This window comes from Sceloporus undulatus, chromosome 8 (genome assembly GCF_019175285.1).
Source record: "Sceloporus undulatus isolate JIND9_A2432 ecotype Alabama chromosome 8, SceUnd_v1.1, whole genome shotgun sequence".
In the NCBI taxonomy this organism is placed as follows: domain Eukaryota; kingdom Metazoa; phylum Chordata; class Lepidosauria; order Squamata; family Phrynosomatidae; genus Sceloporus; species Sceloporus undulatus.
Window position 1 is genome coordinate 32,347,846 of NC_056529.1, and position 21,932 is coordinate 32,369,777.

The 21,932-nt window shown below is 44.4% G+C and overlaps 1 protein-coding gene across 3 annotated transcripts; it reads right to left on the bottom strand.

Moving 5' to 3' along the window:
• Positions 1–2,326: 2,326 nt before the first annotated feature.
• Positions 2,327–21,797, bottom strand: ANKS3 (ankyrin repeat and sterile alpha motif domain containing 3). 3 transcript variants are annotated; one of them, XR_006100517.1, is made up of 18 exons: positions 21,456–21,632; positions 19,443–19,618; positions 18,493–18,691; positions 16,758–16,879; positions 15,699–15,780; positions 14,336–14,471; positions 13,202–13,360; positions 11,915–12,043; positions 11,560–11,678; positions 10,134–10,301; positions 9,334–9,458; positions 8,848–8,989; positions 8,378–8,550; positions 7,144–7,229; positions 6,826–6,909; positions 5,870–5,965; positions 4,721–4,853; positions 2,327–4,035 (listed from the first exon to the last, which is right to left on the bottom strand). XR_006100517.1 is itself a non-coding variant. In XM_042437617.1 (17 exons), exons 2-16 carry the CDS (start codon positions 19,613–19,615, stop codon positions 5,883–5,885), a joined length of 1,980 nt encoding a protein of 659 aa, XP_042293551.1. In that variant the 5' UTR covers positions 19,616–19,618; positions 21,661–21,797; the 3' UTR covers positions 2,330–4,853; positions 5,870–5,882. The 3 variants fall into 3 exon arrangements, 2 of the variants coding, with proteins under 2 accessions (XP_042293551.1, XP_042293550.1); XM_042437617.1 differs by lacking the exon at positions 21,456–21,632 and adding an exon at positions 21,661–21,797 and having other exon boundaries at positions 2,330–4,853; XM_042437616.1 differs by having other exon boundaries at positions 2,330–4,853.
• Positions 21,798–21,932: the final 135 nt, after the last annotated feature.

The following is a 21,932-nucleotide window of genomic DNA, read 5'->3' on the forward strand; positions in this document are numbered from 1 at the left end:
AAGCTTCCCTGTCGCAACCAGGGTTCTGGTTCTACAAATCAGTCCCATGCCTAAGTATTGACAGCTCTGGGACAGAGAGACAAGTGGGATGGCAGGAGATAGTATTAAGGCTGCTTTAGTGTGGCAATTTTGACATTCACAATTCTGGCTGGCGTTAGGCCCCCCCTTTAAATTTTATACTGAGGGAGAAACCCTATGGCACAGGAGCCAAAATGTGGAGAACGTGGCTCTACGCGAACACACCCTGGACTGGAAGAAGCAGGTGCTCATACAATATAAGCATCATGTGCACATTTTTAAAATGTAAATAAACACTTTTTTTTGTAGACGAAATGCTCCTTGGTGGTGGTGGGGAACCATCAGGAATGGAGCCGCATGGCTCTGGTAGTCAGTGAAGCCCAAATGTGGACTTTGCGCAGCTCTCATTACTGTGGTCAAATCTTTTCAGATACAACAGAAATAGAATAGAACTTGAAGAACTGTAGGTTTGGAGGGAGGAATTATTCAAGGATAAAAGGTTGGTATCTCCTGGAACCTGCTTGGGCGCTTCTGTTTCCTCTACAGGGCCTTTCTTGGGAGGTAGTAAGTACAACAGAATAGAACATGGAGAGTAGCACTTACCTCCAATAATCCATTATCTGAGGATTTATGTCCTGTTACAGACTGCCAAAATAAAGCTGCTTTGGGTCTCTTTGAAGGTATGCTGTTTAAATGATGCATGCATCCTAAGAATCTGGAAGCTGCACCAAAGCTTCACTCCAGCGCTTGGGAATGGAGTGTGGCTTTGGCACCACCTCTGGACTCTTAGGACCCATGCATCATTTAAATAGCATACCTCCAAAGAGACTTGAAGCAGCTTTATTTTGGCAGTTTGTAACGGGCCTATGTGAACATATAAAGAAACAACTGCTCCACAAATTCAGGCGTGAGCCATCAACAGAAGCATCCCAGACATGATGTTTCCAGACATGCTCTCTGTTCACAGCACTGGAGAGAGCTATCAAGATGAAAATTTATGAGGAGGTTATTCCTATGTTATAATCTCTGATACAGTTACTCTGTTTTTGCTCAGATTATAACTAAAGGAAGATGATTAAAAGGTTGGGGGCTCCTAAGGTGATCTGCTTTCCTAAACAGGAACATGGTGGGTAATTAGGCTGCTGCTGTGAATATATGGACCAGAACTGCATTTCTGTCAAAACACAGAATGGAGAAATCTGTTAAGTGCTAAGGCATTTGTGCATGCATACAAGACTCAGCTGTCCCTCCACATTCACAGGGGTTAGGGGCGCAGGACTCCCATGAAAGTGGGAAAACGTGAATCTCTCTTAGTCCTCCAAACGGTAACTATTAATACAGTGGGGCCTCCGCATACACAGTCTTTTTATAGGCGGCTTTGAGCATAGGCGCTCAAAGCTGCCAGCGCGCGCGGGGCGGAATGGGCGTGCACACCCGTTGCGCCTCGTGCGCCGCCACGCCTGAGCCCCATTGGAAACAATGGGGCTCGAGCATAGGCGGAAATTGCCATACGCGGCGGGATCCGGAACGGATCCCCCGCGTATGGCGAGGTTCCACTGTATTTAACACCAGCTGCTTCTGCCTCTGGAATGAATGAGCACAAGCACTTCTGAGACCCTGCTGAAGCACTTGTCTTCACTCCTTCAAGGCAGAAGCTGATGTCTGGTAGGCTTTCCTGCCTCCGGGAGTATGGCTGTCACCCCTTTTGCCTTGGGAATGAGAGAAGAGAAGTGAACGCCTTGAATCTCATTCTGGGAGAAAGATGGGATATAAATCCCATAAATAAAATAAAAATACATGCTTCCCAGAGGTCAGACTCCACTACAGTTGGACAAACCAACCTTGTCACAGGGAAACATTTACTTTTTTTTATCCCAAAGGTAGGGGAACCTGCCAGCCATCAGCTTCTGCCTTTGGAAGGAGTGAAGGGACCCTCTTTCTGTTCCTCTCATTCATTCCAAAGGCAAAAGGAGTGACTGCTGTGCCCCCTGGAGGCAAAGGAGCCTGCCAGCCATGCACTTCTGCCTTTGGAAGGAAATGAGGGAAAGGGAAAGGTGTTTCTCCTTGCTCCTTCCAAAGGCAGAACCCAAAGGCTGGAAGGCTCTCTTGCTTCCGGAGGAGCACAGCAGCAAGCCCTTTGGCCTTTGGAGCAAAAGAGCACCAGCATTGCAGCAGGGCCTCACTGGCACTTATGCTCCTTCATTCCAAAAGCAGAAGCTGTCTAGTCTAGAAGAGGGGGGAATCCCATTTATTTACTGATGGCAAACTGTCAAATAATGAAAAATCAGTGAAAGTTAACGCAAGAAAGTCAAGGTTCAACTGTACAACGTCTCTGTGAGAATTAGCACCTTGGAGAGTTATGAGTCAAAGTGATTTATTCACAAAGCATAGCATGTTAAAATCTGGTCACCAATGGTAATAGGAGTTTGCATTAACAAAGGGAAATACTTTCCCACAGCCCAGTGTTAAGACCCATAAGCCCAACAGCAGGAGTTAGGCCCAGTTCGGCCACTTCTCCAAGAGCCATCCTGAAGCAGAAGAAACAACCCTTAGAAGGAGAGCATTAAGGTCACCTGCTCCAGCAAACATTCAGTCATTGCAACTGGATATGTAAACGTATCAGCCATCCTCAACCTGATGGGTCTCCATGTATCTTGTACTACAACACCTGTCACCTCCAGCTACCATGGCAATACGGCCTGGGGACGATGTGCATTGTAGTACAATACCTCTGGCAGGTGCCAAGCTCTTCCATTGCACATTGGGCTTTAAACTGGTCCAGATATTCTGTTTAAAAGTACTGCTTGGAGAAGTGATCACAACATTAAAAAAAAACCACTAACAACATACAGATGAAAGTGGTGAATCTCTATGCCTGATCTGTATCACTTCTTACTACAGTTCAGCTTTCTGGGAGATAATGCTCCTCTTGTTTTTTTAAAGCACAATTCTATACCAATTAAAAACATGTTGATCCAAACCTGGTCTCCAACAAGACATACAGTTTTTATCCCAACCTCTAGCAATTTTACATCTCAACTCTGAGGGGGGTTATAATCCAAAACGTTCAAAATGCACAAAGTGCAGGAGGCTGATGTAGCAAATGGAATTATTACTTTTCAAATGGAGACACATTCATTCCTTCAAAGCTTTCTTCCAGATGGAAGCAATACACCTCAACTCCAAGCTCATTTTCTATTTGTTATATTTTAATACTGTACCATCTTATCATGTATAAGGTAAGGTAACAAATCATTTTAAGTAATAAAACATCACAATATTAAACATAAAACCCAACAACATTTAAATTATTTTATCACCTCTTTGAGAAACTAGGCTTAATGTGTGCAACAGAAACAGCAAACTGAATACAGAACAAAGTAAATGCCAGACCAGTTCCCCTCAGTTGAGGCTATTAGCAGCCAAGAACCCTATAAAGGCCAGTTATGATTTGTATTAAAATAGGTGAAATGGAACAAACACACTGCTCTAGGATTACTTAGCACAGCAGTTCTCAACCTGTGTATTGTGACCCCTTTGCGGTTCTCAACTTGTGGGTCGCAGCATTAGGAAGGTTGAAAACCACTAACTTAGCAGGTACGATACCACACTTCCCTAATTTTTGTGTTACATTCCTGATTCTTCCCATCATACAGGTCTGACGTTAGCCAAAGCACACGGCCTTGTACACGGCCTCCCTATGGCCATACACACATGAAAGGCAGATGTGGGAAAGAAAAATGCTTTGCAACTTTCCACTTGTACTGGAAAAAAAAGACAAGGTGAGGTTTGCAACACATAACATCTTGTCAGCTCGGCTAGGCTAGGCGAACTTTCAGCTCAATGTCTCTGGAAGCAGTTTCTAGCATCATTTAATCTGGGATAGTCACTTCAGAACATCAGATTTTAATTTAGAAATGTCAAGGAGCACTCAGCTGAGCTCGTCCATGTCTTAAAATAATTGATCCCATGAGAAGAGATGCAGACTGTCATCTTTGGTTGGTGGTGTTTGCAGTCCTGCAGAGAAAAGTCATAGCCACCCCATGGGTAGCACATGGAGTCAGCAAGATGGATAATAATTCCACGTCGGTGCTGACAGGGACTGCCTGACATTACGGACTTTGAGAACGATGATCCAGGTTACCTGCCAGAAGACTAGGAACAAGAAAGCCCCACTAGGTCACTACTACTTACAGTGCATTTACTGAAGGACCACTTAAACATTGTGGACCAAAGGAACAAGTGAGGGGAATCAGAAGGGATGTTGCTTGTTTTGTAGCACAATGGGCTTTCATGAAGAACCCCCATCTTCTGTTGCACTGCCTATTCAAGCTTCATGCTCAGGTTCAACACAACTGGACAGGACCACAAGGAAGTCTTTGGACTCCTGCAGTCTCCAAGTCAGTTGCTCTCTAAACAGATCAACTCCAGAAAAAAGGGGATGGATAATCTCCTCATGTAGACACAAGGAAAGGGACAGGTATGGAATCTGGCGCTGAAACAGGAGGCACTTGGTTGGTTTCCAATAAATACCAGACACCTTCCATGGCAAGGAGCACACATAATCTGGCTGCATTTGTGGCATCTCTGGGTTTTGAGAGACCGCTCTGAACTCTCCTGGCTTCGTTGCGAAATTCAGATCCACACTCTGCGTCTCAGCATCACCCAGCAGGTTCAGCCCCTATTCTATGCACCGACACACCTGCTTTCCTCATGACCGGTAGCGATACCTCTCGTTGGAGATGGCCCACTGTGTCGATCCATCTCTCTCACTCTTGCACTCTCCCAAGCAAAACACAGCTTCCGGGTGGAAGAGTCACCCGACGTCAGAATGGCTGCAAAGAGGCAGTACAAGAACAGGGATAAATGCTTACTTCAGTTTTGAACTGCCTATTAATCAAAATTCTTAGATCACGTACAGCCTATAACAAACATAAAATGCAACAATGCAACAAAACAATGACTAAAAGCAGAGAAGAAATCAAGACAACCAAATATGAAAGAATGCAAAACAATAACAGGATGGGGGTTCAAAGATGCAGAAGTAGCAAAACAGTTCTTAAAATGCCTGGGAGAATAAAAAAGCTATTTGTGGGGCACTCCAAGCATGCCTTCCTAGGGACAGCATTCCACACACAGGAGCCATCACTGAACAGGCACTCTCTCAGAGCCACCTGCTTTGCTTCCTTTGGTGGCTGCTCCTGTAAAAGCGTCTTGACTGGTAACCTTATGAGTCTCAAATGGTCTTCAGTAAGCTTTCCAAAGGGAGAAGGGGCAGGGAGGCTGGTGCTGGCAGAAATGCAGGTTGGTGCAAATCTCTTTACAAGGTAAGCAAACAAACAATAAAACCCTCCAGCAGCAAACTTCTATAGACCATTTATACTAATGAAAGAACCCTTCTAGAACAGATCAAAGTTCCAACTAGCTGAAAACTGTGTTAGCTAGAATGGTGAACAAGAACCCTACATGTGGCGTTTCAAGGCACACTCCCTCCCAGCACTGTTGCCATTCAACAATTCATAACACCCTCCCTTTCTGATTTTGAAGCCATCGGCTAAAGAGCCATAGAGAAATCTATTCCCCGTCAATTTGTTTCAATCCAAATTGAAAGATCAAAGCTGCTTAGGCCAATGGCCATCAGATTCTGTGGCTGCAAACTGCTTAAGTTGGCCCTCCGCTTCATACAAACATTTACCAATGGCCATGGTGGGTGGGTGGCTTGATGTGATCTTAAGTCCCAAAACTCCCCATCTCAGTATACAGGCTGCAGGGGTAGCAGTTATGAACTCCTATAACGTTGGCAAAATTATCACACACCCCATCCCCCAGTTGATGGTACTCTTCCACTCACCCTTCCTCCACTGCTAGGGCTGCTTCTGTGTTGGCTTGCCTTTGTCTGGACTTTGTAGCCTCTCAAGATTAATGTTGACAGAATGAAGAATTTTTCCTAGAAAGACATATAAACTTAATGTCAGGGGTGAGCAGATTTTGGTTTTGCAGGATCTAGTTTGTTTGACCTGCAAATACACCAGCTAGGGTCAGGTTGCAAAATACTGGCTCAGGTAAGCAGACAAATGCTAAGAATTAAGGAAAAGGTTTTTCTGATCACATACTAAGCTTAGGAAATGACTATCAGTACCAGGATTAATCTTACAAGACCTTTTACACAAATCTATATTCAGTCTCTCTTCATACCTGTCCTAGCATTTTTACTGACCCAATGGATAGAGGCACACAAGTATTGTTTGACCCTAGAGCCAGTGTGATCTAGTGATTTCAGCATTACTCTAGGACCCTGGAGACCAGCTCAGACATAGAAAACCATTTGTGTTAACCACACACTCTCAGCCCCAGAAAACACTGTACAGTGGTGCCTCGGGATACGAAATGATCGCGTTACGAAATTTCCGGGATACGAAAAAGTCAGATTGGCAATAACTGTTTCGGGTTACGAAATTCATTTCGGCGCGAAATTCAAATGCTGCTATAGGCTTTCCAGTGCTAACGGAGTATTTCGGGTTACGAAATTTTCGGGTTATGAAAGGAATGGCGGAACGAATTAATTTCGTAACCCGAGGCACCACTGTAATAGTCTTGCTTTAGGCCACATCTCCACCAAGCCTTAGAGTTGCCATCAGTCAGAAATTACTTGAAGACACACAACAACAACAAAACTGTTTGAAAAGTGGGAGTTATGGATTCGCCTCTAGATCTAATGGACATCCTGATCGGTCTTCTCTAACTTCCACTACTATCTCCAAAGATGTGTTTATTTTCAGACAAAGGGGATGTGAGAATTAACCTTACCCATTTCCCCGACACACTCCTCAAGAAGAGTTGACAGCTCAGGCAGACTAAGAACCTTCAAGGCGGGCGGCCATCCTCCAGAGCCTACAACAAAGAATCAGCCAGAAGAATCAATGCCTTGTGGCCAATCACCAACCAGCCTGGATAGTGCAAAAATGAAGTGGAAATGGTGGTAGCAAAACAAAACAACTCATGAGGAAAATCAGCCTCTCAACTGGCTTCTGCAACCGAGGGCAAGGTGATGTCAAGTAGACAGCCTGTAAAGTTTGCTTGTAAAGAAGAGAAGCAGTGAAGCTCCCTGTTATTTGTCTCACTTACCAGCTCCCAGCTGTCCTTTAGTCTCCAACCATGAGCCAGCAATATGCTCTTGATTCATTCGAGAAGACAGTTCAGCCTGGCAGGCTCTAGCAGAGAGGGAAAACAAATAATCAGCAACGTCCTATGAATAAAAATAAAACGTGCACACATAGTGGAGAAGCAGAGACCAGGACCATTTCATGTGAGTATCATAAAGCATGGTAATAAAACCTTGGAGAAATAACACTTACAAAACTAAAGTATTGGCGCTACACGCCAAAACAAAGATAAGTGCTAAAACTGGGGATGAAAACAAGGGGAAGCTTATGACTTAAAAGTTCTCCCCTTCTAACTCCAGGACGTGAACTCTTAAAATTCTGCACCCTAGAAAGATAAAGTCTGCAATATGCATAGATTTTGCAGCTATAGTGGGCCCTTGGTATCCACTGGGGGTTGGCTCCAGGACCCCTCTCCCCATGGATACCAAACTCTGTGGATGATCAAGTCCCATTAAATACAATGACATAGTGAAATGGTGTTCCTTATGTAAAATGTCAAAATCAAACTTTGATTTTTGGAATGTAAAAATACTTTTAAGCTGCAGATGGTTGAATCTGTGGATAAAAAAAAATCCATGGACAGAGAGAGCTAACTATATAAATTTTTCATATATTTCCCAGACTTCTGGCACATACTATTTTGGCTAGTTTATTCTATTACTCCTATAGTTATGAAAAGAGCCATACAAGGGTTGAAGCCCTCCTGCACACCTACTGGAAACCTTCTTCGCCCACCACTGCTGCTTCTCAAATTTTGTCAAGCATCTCCCATACACTCTCATCATGGCATTGCAATAACAAGGGGTAGAAGCAGGGTTTTGTTTTTTGCTGCTAAACTAGACATATCAAAATAGACAATGAGTTTCTGAAGCAGTTACACTTGGTCTTACATGTTGTGCACACACACACACATACACACACACACACTGCACATTTTCCAGAAGTCAGACTACTACAACTCTTCTTAATTACAATAAGCAGAATAGGCGAGAAGCTGTCAATGGTGAAGAACAGAAGAAAGAATGAATTCCATGGTACCAAACCTTTGGCATGCAGGACCAGTTGATAGCTGCATTTTGGCATATCTGATACCCCCCAACCACCAAGCTAGCTTCCCCTCAGATTGAAGAAGAGCTGACAGAGTAAGGAGTGCAACTCCAAACTAAGCAAAACTGGTATTTGCTGGTGGCACTCACTGCATTTGTTTCAGGAGAATCCCGGCACTTCTGGTGACAGCCTGCACCTCTTGAAGTTTCACCTGGACATCACTCCAGGCCACATCTTGCTCCATCAGGCAACTCTCAGCCACAGCACGCAGCTCCTGCTCCTGGGAAACCTGCCCCTTCAACTCTTCCACCTCCTCACATTTCTACAAGGCAAAAAGTATAAGAGATGAGGATTCAAAGTTGAGGGTGCACAAAGAATTTAAAAACTTATTGCTAAACCCACTGCACAATATTAGTGTCTGCAGGGGGGAGTGCCAGCTTACTTTCTCAACCTTCCCCATATTTCAGTTGTGTGTCCACAGATATCTCTCTCCCAAGACGCAGCAAACAAATATACATGCACCAAGTGGGACCTCACAGTCCAACCCATCCTGAAGCAGGTGTGCCAGGCCACAGAAAGGCAGAGACTTCCCAATAGGCTTAAGGAGCCAAGTTCTTACCTTATGGAGCTGGATAGCCAATTCCTGCATTTCTGCCTCCAAACGATCAGCATATGCCAACTCAAACGCATCACTGGGAGGCCGGGCACCGCTATGCCATCGAGCAATGGCAGAGGTCATCTTCCTTTTTGGTCCGAACAGACTACAAAGGGGAAAAAGAGCCAGAGATGCTTTCTACATTCTTATACTTCAAAATGGGTATGCAGACTGACTGAGTATAATAAGCCAGGCAGTATAAGAAGCCTTTTATTCAAACTTCTAACAGCAAGAACTTGATGATCTGAGGACAGGGTATTTAGCAGCTAAGCAAGGGATGGGCAACTATGACCCTCCTAATTTGTTTTCCTGGCCACCAACACACATCAGTCCTAGTCAGGATAGCAATAGGGAGGGATTATGGGAATAAGAGTCCAAGACATCTGAAGAATCAACAGCTGCTCATCAGTCTTAGCTGACAGCCTCCCAAACAAAGCTCCAGAGACTCACGTGATGCCAATCTCTTTCAGGTCACTCTCTGTTAGAGTTAGGAAGATGCGAAGGTCAACATCCTGTTCCTCAAACACTTGCAGATATTTCAGACAGCCAATTTGTTCTAGGAAGGTGGCAAGATCCTGCAATCCAGAAAGAGCAAGTCACAATAAGAAGGAACAGTTCATAACTATTTAAAATCCAGGACAAGAGATAGTAAGCAGGCATTATTTAACATTTGGCTGTTCTGCTTATAAACATGCAGCCATCATCAGACGTCTGTGAACTCAAGGCATTCACAAAACAGTAAGTTCTTATACTGTATAAGGTAAATCAAGTGTGGTATAGCATAACAATTCCAGAATTATATTGGTGGATTATGAAAGTTTTATTCCAGAAACATAACTTTACCACACTCTGGTATAACAGGAATAACAATGGGGAGAACTGAATCCAAACTCCTGTTCAGACATGACATTAGCAACCCAACAGTAGACTGGCCTGTCAATCTAGCCTATCTCATACTGTACAGTGCACCCATGTCATACGCGGGCACGTTAGACTTGGCTTTGAGCATATGCTCAAAGCTGGGAGGGAGCGCACAGGGCGCAAGGGGTGGCACGCGCATGCCGCCGCGCCGCCACATGCATAAGTCCCATTTGCATGCGCTTGAGCATGCGCAGAATTCAGCTTACGCGGGGGATATTTTCCCCCTCACAATTTCATACAAGTTAGCTCTGAAACACAAGACTATGCCCTACCATTTGCCTCCACCCTCTCCAGCCAAGGAGGTTTTCCAATTGCTTTAATAATGTTACCTGGGGTCCTGTGTAAGACGGTGCCTCTAGATTGGAAGGACTAAACGGCTGATTAGATGTCCGGGATCTGCAAAACCAATGGCTGTCACTGTTGCCACAACGATTTTTTGCCTTCACATAGTTCTTGACATGTTTTCGGTTGGAGACTTTTGTTGCACTGTCTGAATCCTGTAAGAAATAAGAAATGGTGGCTATTGTTTTTTTTTTTTGGGGGGGTGTGGAATTTGCCACAGTGCAAATGACAAGAATAATCATGAGATATCAAGAGCATAATTATCTTTTTGTGGTGTGACATCTGTGAAGAAAGAGCCCTGATGTGTGGCAAGGTACATTCCTATCTACATGTTAATATTAACTGACAAAATTAATAACAGAAAAGTTAACTAGCCCCCCCAAAAAGTGAAAACAGGTTGGAAATAAGAATGTTTTAAGGTATGTGTTTGGGAGAGAAACATGGGATACAAATGATAGCTATGTTTAGACCAGTGGTTCCCAACCTGTGGATCGGGACCCCTTTGGGGGGTCGAAGGACCCTTTCATGGGGGTTGCCTAAGACCATTGGAAAACACCTTTTTAATTACAGTTATGAAGTAGCAATGAAAATAATTTCATGGTTGGGGGTCACCACAACATAAGGAACTGTATTAAAGGGTTGCGGCATTAGGAAGGTTGGGAACCACTGGTTTAGACCGTCTTATTGTCTTAACTACCACTGTGAGCATTCATCAGTCTGGCTTTTACTTGAGAGTGTTTATAAGGTTAAAGGATCCAACCTATATGAATCCGATTTGGGAGCTGTCACCATTTCATGAAAGCTGGTAGAAGACAGTAAAAGGTAAAGGTTTCACCTTTGACAAGGTTGTCAGGTCATGTCCAACTGTAGCAAGTGGTGCCTTCTTTTGAGGCAGAGAGAGTGGGACTTGTCCAGTAGGTTTCTATAGCTCAGCGGGGATTTGAACCTTAAAACGACTACCCCACACTGGTTGTGTATTATGGTTTTAATATTTATTCTGATGTTCATTGTAGCTGCTTGCCAATGTTTTGATAGGAAAAGCATGAGTTACCAAAAACATCACATTTCAAGGTTTTTAAGATTTACAAATCAGATCTCCACTAAAACAAACTTAAAGACAAAAATAGGAAAGGAACATGTGTCAGAAGGCAGAGTACAAGAAAATCAAGGACAGAGAATTCCATTCTAATATACAAGTAAAAAGCATAGGGAAATGAGTCACCACAGGCTGGAACAGTAGCCTAGAGAATCTTGGCTTGTCTGGTACCTATTAATGCTGTTCTTCCTCACATTTCTCCCCCACTGAGAATATACATCTGGCTATTCTATTTATAGGACAGACCCTGCTTTTCAGCAGTCTGTGCGCCAAGAACCCTGGGCTCCAGCCCACTTAGAGCCACATGGTATACCTACCTCATTGCTCTCCAAAGAACCCTCACTGCTGATCCCTACAGCATTCGCCAAACCTTCACTACTGCTGCTGCTCTTGATCATGATGGTGGCCAAGTCATTGGTGAAGGAAGAACTGTCCTCTGAAACGGGAATAAGTAAACAGTGAGCTTCCTCACTCAGCCTAGCAGATGCTTAGTGAAAGAAACTATCAATATTTTGATGCTTACTGATAGTGATTTCTTTTGATTATTTATTCAAGCACAACATACACATCATTACAAAAGGGCTAACATCATGGTTTCCTGGAGAATTGGGCCTGAAATGGAAAACTTTGACCAGTCACGCCAGTGGCTTAGTTTAGAAGCATTAAAGTTACCTCGGCTGCTGCTGCTTTCCACATCGTGTTCATTAATAGGAGAGGTGACATCTCTGTAACAGAGATTGCCTCCTTCAAAGCCACTTCCATCATCTTTAAAAGTAACATAGCCTTCTGGAGGGACCTGCTCTGTGTGTAAAAGGGGGATAAGGGAGAGGAAGAGAGGTGAACAAATGAACAGAAAATATTCATTTAGCAATTCACAATTATACAAATATTATCCTGAAAGGGGGCAACTACCTGATAAAGAGTAAAGGGATTGTAGCTGGAGGAGCCTTTGAGGAGCTCCTCAAATTTTTGAAAAACTGGATCCTGAACTGGTGCCAGGCCCCAAAGCATACAGAATTGTTGCCTATGCTTCTCCATGGGGAACTTTGGGGGCAGAAAACAGTTTTTCAAAACTATTGCTCTCTGCAAGCTACAAAACTAGTCCTTGTGGCTACATGGAATATTTGAAGGGATGTCATATTGAGGAGGGAGCAAGCTTGTTTTCTGCTGCTCCAGAGACTAGGGCCCAGAACAATGGATGCAAGCTACAGCAAAAGAGATTCCATCTCAACATTAAGAAGAACTTCCTGACAGTAAGGGCTTTCCGACAGTGGAACACACTCCTTCAATGGAGAGTGATGGAGTCTCCTTCTTTGGAGGTCTTTAAACAGAGGCTGGATGGCCATCTGTCTGGGATGCTTTGATCTGGATTTCCTGCATGGAGGGGGTTGGACTGGATGGCCCTTGCGGTCTCTTCCAACTCTATGATTCTATGAGTAATTCTAATAGGGTAATTTCAAGCCGAAATCTCATAGAATAGGATAAAGCTTCCTCAACAGCTCCCCCACCAGCAATAGCAAGTATATTTCTATAGCGCTCACCAATGTACAGTGCGCCCTTGCTTACGCGGGGATCTGTTCCGGACCCACCCCCCCATGCGGAAGCCAAATAGGGCATAAGTTCAAGTCCTATTCGATTGAATGGGGCTCGTGCTTGCAATGTGAGAGAGTGCGCACACCATGGGCATGCACAACATTCATTCTCCTGTCGTGCGGCTTCCGCATAAGCGGGAAGTCGCGTACGGGATGCCCGCCTATAGCGCAGGCACACTGTACTGAGCAGTTTACAAAGTGTAAGCTAATTGCCCCCAACAAGCTGGATACACATTTTAGCAACCTTCTGAAGGATGCCAGGCTGAGTCGATCCTGATAAGGTGATATCAGAACCAAAGTGTTAAACAACAGGCTGTCACTAAGTGTCCATTTTTACTGTAGCAGAGAAAGTGAAACTCGAACTCACCATGACATGAATTGCTTTTCCCTCCAATTCTGACTGCTGTTATTTTGGCCAAGGCATGAGGCCCATCATGGATACTGGGGCCTTTGGGTTTGCGAGCAGGACGCTGCCTTTGAGGAGCAGAGTAGGACTCATCTGATGAGCTCAGATCTTCATATTTACCTGATTGTCAAAATGCATAGTTAGCCCCACTGCTTTTGTTGTGACAAAAGGATCCAAAGCAGTCCCCAATCTTTCTTCATCCTCCCCATGAATCTTTTGCCATTCTTAGGCATGACAGAAGTCAGTATATTCTTACCCATGCTTCATGATAAGCTGGGCTTGTTGTTTATCCCATATTACACAGATACCCCCGAACTAAGTGTACTCCTGTATTTAGTCAGCCTGTATTAATCAACAGCTAGACTGTCTGTAAATCTCTTCCTGGCCTTGCACTGCTACGTTTCATGTAGAGAGTCAAAGTACTTAAAAGTCGAACAGAGATAGTTAACTACTAAGTTACAGCCTTCAACAGATGCACTTTTTCAGCCTACTTTTTATCTTTATTTTCATAGTCACTGACAGCATAATTCTATACATAATTCTATACTCCTTGGGTCTCTCCTTAGGAGAAGCAGGTCCCTTATAAGTCAAGACACACTGAAGTCACCCATTGGCTTAAGATTGCAAAAAATATTCACATTAGAAAGGAGAGCAGAAAGAATGCCTGCTAACCAGTCAGCAAGTCTTTACTGGCCTCTCCTCTTTACATATGCAGTACATCATATTTCTCGGAGGCGAGATTTGGGAGGGAAGGGCTCTTGAGTGCAAGCACCAAGGAGCCAATGTTATCAAGCGACCAATCTAGCACTGTACATCATATTATATCAGCTGCTTTTCAATAATTATCAAGCTTAAGAAGCAGAGATGAAACAGTAATAAAAGATCCGCTGCTTTTTGAGGCAAGGCTCAGCAACATTTCTAAGAAATGAAAATGACAGCTCTAAAAATATATCTAGGTAAGAAAGAGACAATTAATCTTCAGTGCAATAAAAATACAAACATCAGAAAGAAGAAATACAGGTGGCAAGCTAGGATCCTATCTAGTGAGCCAAAGATCCTTTTTGCTGAAAGCCTGTAACGAAGTGACTCAGTTACCTGGACCCCTGCAGAGGACTTTGGGCACAGGAGCTGTATGCAGATCTATCAGCCCCACGATCTTCATGTGCCCATATGTCATGGCTAGGGTCCGTGCAGTGGCTCCGCTGTTGTCCCGTACATCTACTCTCACACCCTGTTGGGAAGAAGCATGTGTTGTTCAGTTTTACTGGTTGGATTCTTGTTGCAAGTTTCAAGGGATTCAAGTTGTTGGGCAGTCTAAATTGAGCTAAAACTTGAATACTCCCATGCAGCATCTTCACTGGACCCACTTAAGGATTATCATCTAGCAAGGCTTGCTGTGGACCACACATCTTTCAGAAGTGGCCCTCACTATTAAGCCCCTTCTCCAGCATGAAGGTTGAAATGTTTTGCACTGTAGTTTATATAAATGGCACCACTGAATTTCAGCTGTCCTGAGAGATATTCTGACTAGATAGCCCAGCAGGCAGCCCCAGCTCTAAACCAATGTGGTACACATCCCATTTCAATACAAAAACAGACAAAATTAATGAGAACTGTACCAAATTGTAGTAATGTACAGCTACTGTAATAAAAGCAATCCCATTCAGGGCTCCAGCCAGCCTGGAAGAGGAGCCATACAAGGCTTTCAGGGATAGCAGAGGCAACAATTCTACAAGCCCCTGCAAAAGCTTGGGAAAATTACTCTTGTCACTACACCTTCTAGAAACTACCAGCCAGCATAGCCCCTGAGTGATTGTAGGAAGTTGTAGAAAGGAATTAGAAAGTAACTTTTCCAAGATTACTGACCACAGCTGTTATAGGGACCATATAGGCCCTGTGTTGAAACAGCTTCACCAACTACTGGTCCATTTCTGGGCCCTATATGGTTTGGTGCAGCCTATCTGAAAGTCCGTATCTCAGTTCTATGAACCTGTCTGAGCTCTGAAACCAAGAGGAAGGATTTCTCCCAGTCCCACCACCATCACAGGCACATTTGATAACATGAGAGTGAGCCTTCTTGGTGGTTGCATCCAGGTTATGGGATAGCCTCCTATGGGAGGTTCAATTGGCCTCCTCTTCCACCTTTTTTTGCTGGTAAAGACCTTTTTACTGAGGCAAGCTTTTGGCTTACAGTTCATGTGGTAGAAAGAGCTTTTAATGGGGTTATCTTTCTTTACTGTATTTTAATTGTTTTATTAAGGTTTCAACTTTGCGTTTTTTAACCACGCTGTTGTTTGATATTTTAACTTTTGTACAAATATCTTTTAGTTGACTGAAAGCCACCTTGGATCCTGTACAAGGAGAAAGGCAGGCTATAAATTAAAACTGGTCAACCTTCTGGTCAAATACTGGGTTAGAGCACTTGTGTCTTGAATTAACTGAAAAACTCAATACTTACATGGTTGAGAAGGTCCTGTACAATGATCTCATGGCCAGAAGCGGCTGCTTCCATCAGAGGGGTGTATCCACAAAGGGGTTCCCTGGACAACAGAAAGACAGAGCCCCCCCATAAGGCCAGAGTCAAGATTACAAAGTATGTAACCAATAACATGATGGAGGTTTGCTGGTCACACATGTGCATAAGGAAAGAAGAAACCACTAAGAAAAGGAAACACGAGGGACAAAAACTTTGGCTAGCAGTTGCTGTTCACGGTCTCAGTACTGATTTGTTCTAGCCCTGCTATCCCAGACTATTTGAAGCTGATTATGGCCATCTTGGCCTCCAGAAAGACCAAGAAGGCCACAACATCTTCCAGTTATTATCAAACTCCTTGAGAGATTCTGCCACACTCTCTTCTCAAAGCAATCTTCTGGGCATTTTCTAAGCCTGCGCCACTTCTGGTTACAGGTACTTAAAATATTGCTCGTTCTTCAACTAAACTTCTCCAGACAATTTAACATGAAATACATGACAATGAAAGACGAGAGGGGAGCTAAAAGAATATGGAATATTAATATCTTGGCAAAAATGGAAAAGAAAGAGAGAGGTGGGATATAAATAAATTATTATTATTAAAGTTAATGGCTACATTGTGCAACTAGATAAATAAGTAGTCTCCATGCAATTTTGTATATATTAATACTAATCTATGGCCCCATACAGACAGGCCAAAATAAAGCTGCTTCAGGACACTTTGGAGGTATGATGTTTAAATGATGCATGTGTCCTAAGCGTCCAGAAGCTGCGCCAAAGCTGTGCTCTAGTCCTTAGGAATGGATCGTGCCTTTGGTGTGGCTTCCAGACTCTTAGGACGCATGCAACATTTAAACAGCATACCTTCAAAGTGACCCGAAGCAGCTTTATTTTGGCCTGTCTGTATGGGGCCTATATTATAATTATCTTCAAAAACTCATCCATATAGGACTGACATATTTTTGTTATGACATTTACTCATTCTTCTTGAAACATCTCCAGCTATTCAGCAAAAAGCAGGCCTTTCTCTGGCCTCTCTCTTACCTGCAATTAGCATTAGCTCCATTGTCCAATAAGAATTTGACCATTTGCTGATGGCCAGCACTTGTGCAGTGAAAAAGAGCAGTCCAACCATGGATGTCCCTCATCTCCAACTCAGCACCTTGCTTCAAAAACAAAAAAGAGAGCACTATTATGTCAATGTACTTCCCATCCCTGAACCACTTAAAAACATGTGCATTTCAGGAAGGGCTAGCACAGAGGTGGGCAACCTCTGGAGAGTTAAGTGGCCCAACTGTAGAACAGAGATTGTGGGGATAGCCACATGTGGTCCACAGATTCCAGATTCTCAGTGGCATCACTGTGACGGCTTTGCCTCTCATAGCCATTTTTTAATTTCAGATATGGACAGCACACAACAGAGTCACTAAGCTTGATCTTAAGACACAGACCAGTTCACACACAAGTTCACACCACAAAACCTATTTCCATTTATGTGCCACAAGATGGAAGTTCAGGTGGAAATTAAGCCCACTCCTGAGAAAAGCAGATCAACTGACAAATCTTAGTGGACCACACCACCCCAAACTATACATAAAGAGACATGCATAGTTCAGTGCTGTTCACATATGATTTTTGTCTCAGATGATGATCTCCCCTTTTGGCAAGCAAAATTTAAACATGACAAGCAAGGACATAGCTGCACTGCACTGCACATATGCTGTGCGTCATCAAAGCCATGTTTGCATGTTCTGCATTAGAACCCCAGGGATCTGCAACAATAGAAAGTTGGGACAGAATATGAAACCAGCTCTGCGGAAAACTGCACTGCCATCTCCCCTTCAGTGGTCATTACACAAATCTTCTATACTTCTTACTCATGAAAAACAAGCTATTCTGCACTTATTTTCATTATCAGGAATAACAGACATAGATGAATACCCTCACCAATGCTCATAGCCATGCTAAAGCTAGATGACATTCCCAACTACAGTAGGCCCACAGCATCAACGAAATTTACCCAAGTGTTTATTTACACTTAAGTGTTTAGTTATGACTCCTCCCTCCATAACTGTCATCTTCCGGCCTGCGAGGACCAGGCAGGCCCAGCTCCACCAGGGCTAGCCTGGAAGAAGAGACTCCTCCCTCCATAAATGTCATCTTCCGGCCTGCGAGGGAGCTGACTAGGCAGGCCCAGCTCCACCAGGGCTAGCCTGGAAGAAGAGACACCTCCCTCCATAACCATCATCTTCTGGCCCGCGAGGGAGTTGACCAGGCAGGCCCAGCTCCAACAGGGCTACCTTGGAAGAAGAGACTCCTCCCTCCATAACTGTCATCTTCCGGCCTGCGAGGGAGGTGACCAGGCAGGCCCAGCTCCACCAGGGCTAGCCTGAAGAAGAAGAGCCCTCCCTCCGGTCCATCTGCCTTGGTCCAGGCCTCAGAAGGAGAGAAGAATTCTGGACCTGATCCCCTCCCTCCCTCACCATTCCCTTCTCCTTTTGTGTCGTGTCTTTTTAGATTGTAAGCCTGAGGGCAGGGAACTGTCTATTATCCCCTCCGTTGTAAGCCGCCCAGATTCCCAGTGATTGGGCGGCATATAAATAAATCCTATTATTATTATTATTATTATTATTACTAAGTTCCCAATGAATCTAAGTCTACTCTGTTTGGGACTAACAGCTAGATTTAGTTGAATGTATAAGAGACAGAATGTTAAACTTTGACAGTGTAGTTAGAAAGCATAGCTGGTCCCCTTCACAACCATGACAAGTACACCTACCTGGAGGAGGAACGAGGCCACACTCTCATTCCCACAGCTAGCAGCCAGCATGAGTGGAGTCTGCCCTTCTGGTGTGGGTACGTTCACATTCACACCAGCCTCTAGCAGCATGTGCACAATGGTATCATGACCAATGTAAGAGGCATACATGAGCGGGGTCCAGCCGCCACAGTTCCGCTGATTCAGGTCCGTCTCCTTGCTGGAAGATAAAACAATCAGTTTTCAATGAGTATCATAAACTACCGCAAATTATAAACATGAAAGGCTACCTTCTAACCTGTTCAGTTTCTTAAGTTCAAACTATTAAACGTTTCTTTTAAATGTTGATGTTATGATTTTCTAGGTTTAAGTTAAGGAGCAAAAACAACAAGGAGAATACTCACTCGATTACTCCCTTCACTACTTTTGCTTGTTCAATGGAGTGAATAGTTACAGGTGGGAGACAGTTGTAATTGCAGGGCCTACCAAGGATTAGGTTTCGGTTTAAACAGTGAAATTTGGGCCCCATACAGACTGCCAAAATAAAGCTGCTTTGGGTCACTTTGGAGGTATGCTGTTTAAATGATGCATGTGTCCTAAGAGTCTGGAAGCTGCACTGCAGTCCTCAGGATTGGAGCATGGCTTTGGTGTGGCTTCTGGACTGTTAGGAACCATGTATCATTTAAACAGCATACCTCCAAAGTGACCCAAAGCAGCTTTATTTTGGCCTGTCTGTATCAGGCCAATGAAATGGGCAGCATGAGCTTTCATAGACTTCAGTCTATTTCCTCAGAGGAAGTAACGTATCTGCACCTGAGGAAGTAGACTGATGTCTATGAAATCTCATGCTGCCAATGTCTTTTTTTCAGTCAGTCTCAAATGTGCTACAAGATCTCAGCAGATTGAACTGCAGCTGGGATGAGTATAGCTAAATGCTACTGAAAGGGCACTGTATGTTATGTGCTACTCACCATTGAATACCTTCCTTGACCACCTCATACTGGCCTATGGAGGCCGCCGTGTGGAGATCCAGTGGGACGTCCAGCTCTTGGTGGCAGACCATCTGACCCACTCCGTGCCACATGGACAGGCTGCGGTTCAAGAATTCGGATTCGCTGGCTTCGTCGCTCAACTCTGACATCATGTCCTAAGAGCCAAAGGAAACAAGCGCCGTCACTTCGTCAGGTTCATAATAATACGTAGATTATATGGTCACGGCTTATGAAACTGAGCAGGGAAGGTAACTTGGAACTTGAACCTGGATTCACCCTTACAGTTATCATCCCAGGTGGAGACGATGGCCAGGAGTGCTTGGTACCAGCTTTGGCTGATACGCCAATTGCGCCCCTGTCTGGACCGAAAGGACCTTGAAACTGTGGTACATGTTCTGGTAACCTCTTGTTTAGATTCCTGTAATGCGCTCTACATGAAGCTACCTTTGTACCAAGTTCGGAAGCTTCAGTTAGTTCAAAATGCTGCAGCCAGATTGATCACGGGGACACCTAGATCGGACCATATTACACTGGTATTAAAATCTTTACACTGGCTGCCAATTAGCTTCTGAGCCCAATACAAAGTGTTGGTTATGATCTTTAAAGCCCTACATGGCTTGGGCACGAGCTACTTGAGGGAATGCCTCTCCCTATACAATCCGCCCCACACTCTCAGAACAACTGGGAAGCTCCTACTTGAACATCCCAAAGTGAGATTAAGAGCCACTCTCCAAAGAGCGTTTACAGCTACGGCCCCAACGCTTTGGAATCATCTCCCGGAAGAGATTCGACTCATCTCCACTCTAGACGCCTTTAAAAAGGCACTGAAAACCCATCTCTTCCAGAAAGCATACCCCCCTGACCCTCTATAAGGGAAATCACCCCGATTATATATATCTACCTCAGGACGTAGAATCATAGGCCTGTTACAGACTGCCCAAATAAAACTGCTTCGGGTCTCTTTGGAGGTATGCTGTTTAAATGATGCATGCACCCTAAGAATCCAGAAGCTGCACCAAAGCTGCCCTCCAGTGCTTAGGAATGGAGTGTGGCTTTGGCACAACCTCTGGACTCTTAGGACCCATGCATCATTTAAACAGCATACCTCCAAAGAGACTCGAAGTAGCTTTATTTTGGCAGTCTGTAACAGGCCATAGAATCATAGAATAATAGAGTTGGAAGAGGCCCCAAGAAGGGCCCTGATCCAGTCCAACCCCATTGTGCCATGCAGGAACTCTCCATCAAAGCATCCCATTGACAGATGGCCATCTAAACTCTGCTTAAAGACCTCCAAGGAGGGAGACTCCACTACACTCCGAGGAAGGAGTTTGTTCCACTGTCAGACAGCCCTTACTGTCAAGACATTCCTCCTACTATTGAGGTGGAATCTCTTTTCCTGGAGCTTGCATCCATTGCTCCATTGGGTCCTAGTCTCTGGAGCAGCAGAAAACAAGTTTGCTCCCTCCTCAATATGACATCCCTTCAAGTATATTAAAAGGGCTCTCATCTCAACTCTTAACCTTCTCCTCTCCAAACTAAACATCCCCAGCTCCCTGAGTCCTTCCTCACAGGGCTTCATGGTTTCCAGACCCTTCACCATTTTACTTGCCCTCCTTTGGACACATCATGGCTCCAGTTTCTCCACATCCTTTTTTGAATTGTGGTGTTTTTAAATTGTATTTATAAATGGTGTGTTTTTTAAAGGTAGATGTTATTTAATGAGCCGGTTTTAAACGATTGCAATTGCGATGCATCACTGACTTGATACTGGCTGAAAATCATCATCATTATTATTACTATTGACTCGGACCTTGCTATTTCTTTGAAAGCGGCCTGATTTGCAGAGGAGGGAAACCAGAAGGGATTCATTACATTGACACCTAAAACCAGCCGTTCGCTCAAAATGCAAAAGTAGAGCTCAATGAGGAGGGATGCAAAGTGGACGCAAAGAAGCAACGCAAGAACTTCGAAGCGAATGTCAGCTACACAGACCTTCCATGGAAAGGGACTCTAGAGAAGCACCTCTCGCTCCTTGGGTTGATCTTCCCATTTCCTAGCCTTCCAGCTGGTCTTCTGCTGCTCTAACTGCCTCGGCTCAAGGCTAAAGGATTCTGGGAGTTGTAGTTTATTGGCCTCTAGGGCTCTGTATCGATTTGCGTGAAAGAGTGAACTCAAAGCCCCAGCGCTGGGGTTTTACCTCAGGGAAAGGAAGGCTTCGCCGCTTCCCAGGCCCCGCTCCACCAAACCGGACCCTTCTTCCTCAGACAGCGGAGCGAACCTACTGCTACAGGACAGTTTTACCGCAGACTGGCCTCGCCGGAAACGTCCGACAACACCTCCGGCGGAGAAAGGGCCAATCAGGAGCAAAGGGAGGAACACGTGACCGCAGTCTCTGGAACCGCCCAATGCGCCTTGGCCTCGCCTCCCAAGCAAAGCCAACCAATAAGAGTGCGCTTCTCGCCTTGGCTC

What these genes read in the sequence shown, in the direction of transcription:
- ANKS3 (XM_042437617.1), bottom strand. Translation starts at nt 19,615, where the DNA reads ATGATGTCAGAGTTGAGCGACGAAGCCAGCGAATCCGAATTCTTGAAC. An exon ending in TACAGGACCTTCTCAACCAT is followed by an intron (nt 14,472 to 15,698) that starts GTAAGTATTGAG and finishes TCTTCCCAACAG; the next exon opens with GGTGTGAGAGTAGATGTACG. An exon ending in GTTCTTTGGAGAGCAATGAG is followed by an intron (nt 10,302 to 11,559) that starts GTAGGTATACCA and finishes TATTTCTTACAG; the next exon opens with GATTCAGACAGTGCAACAAA.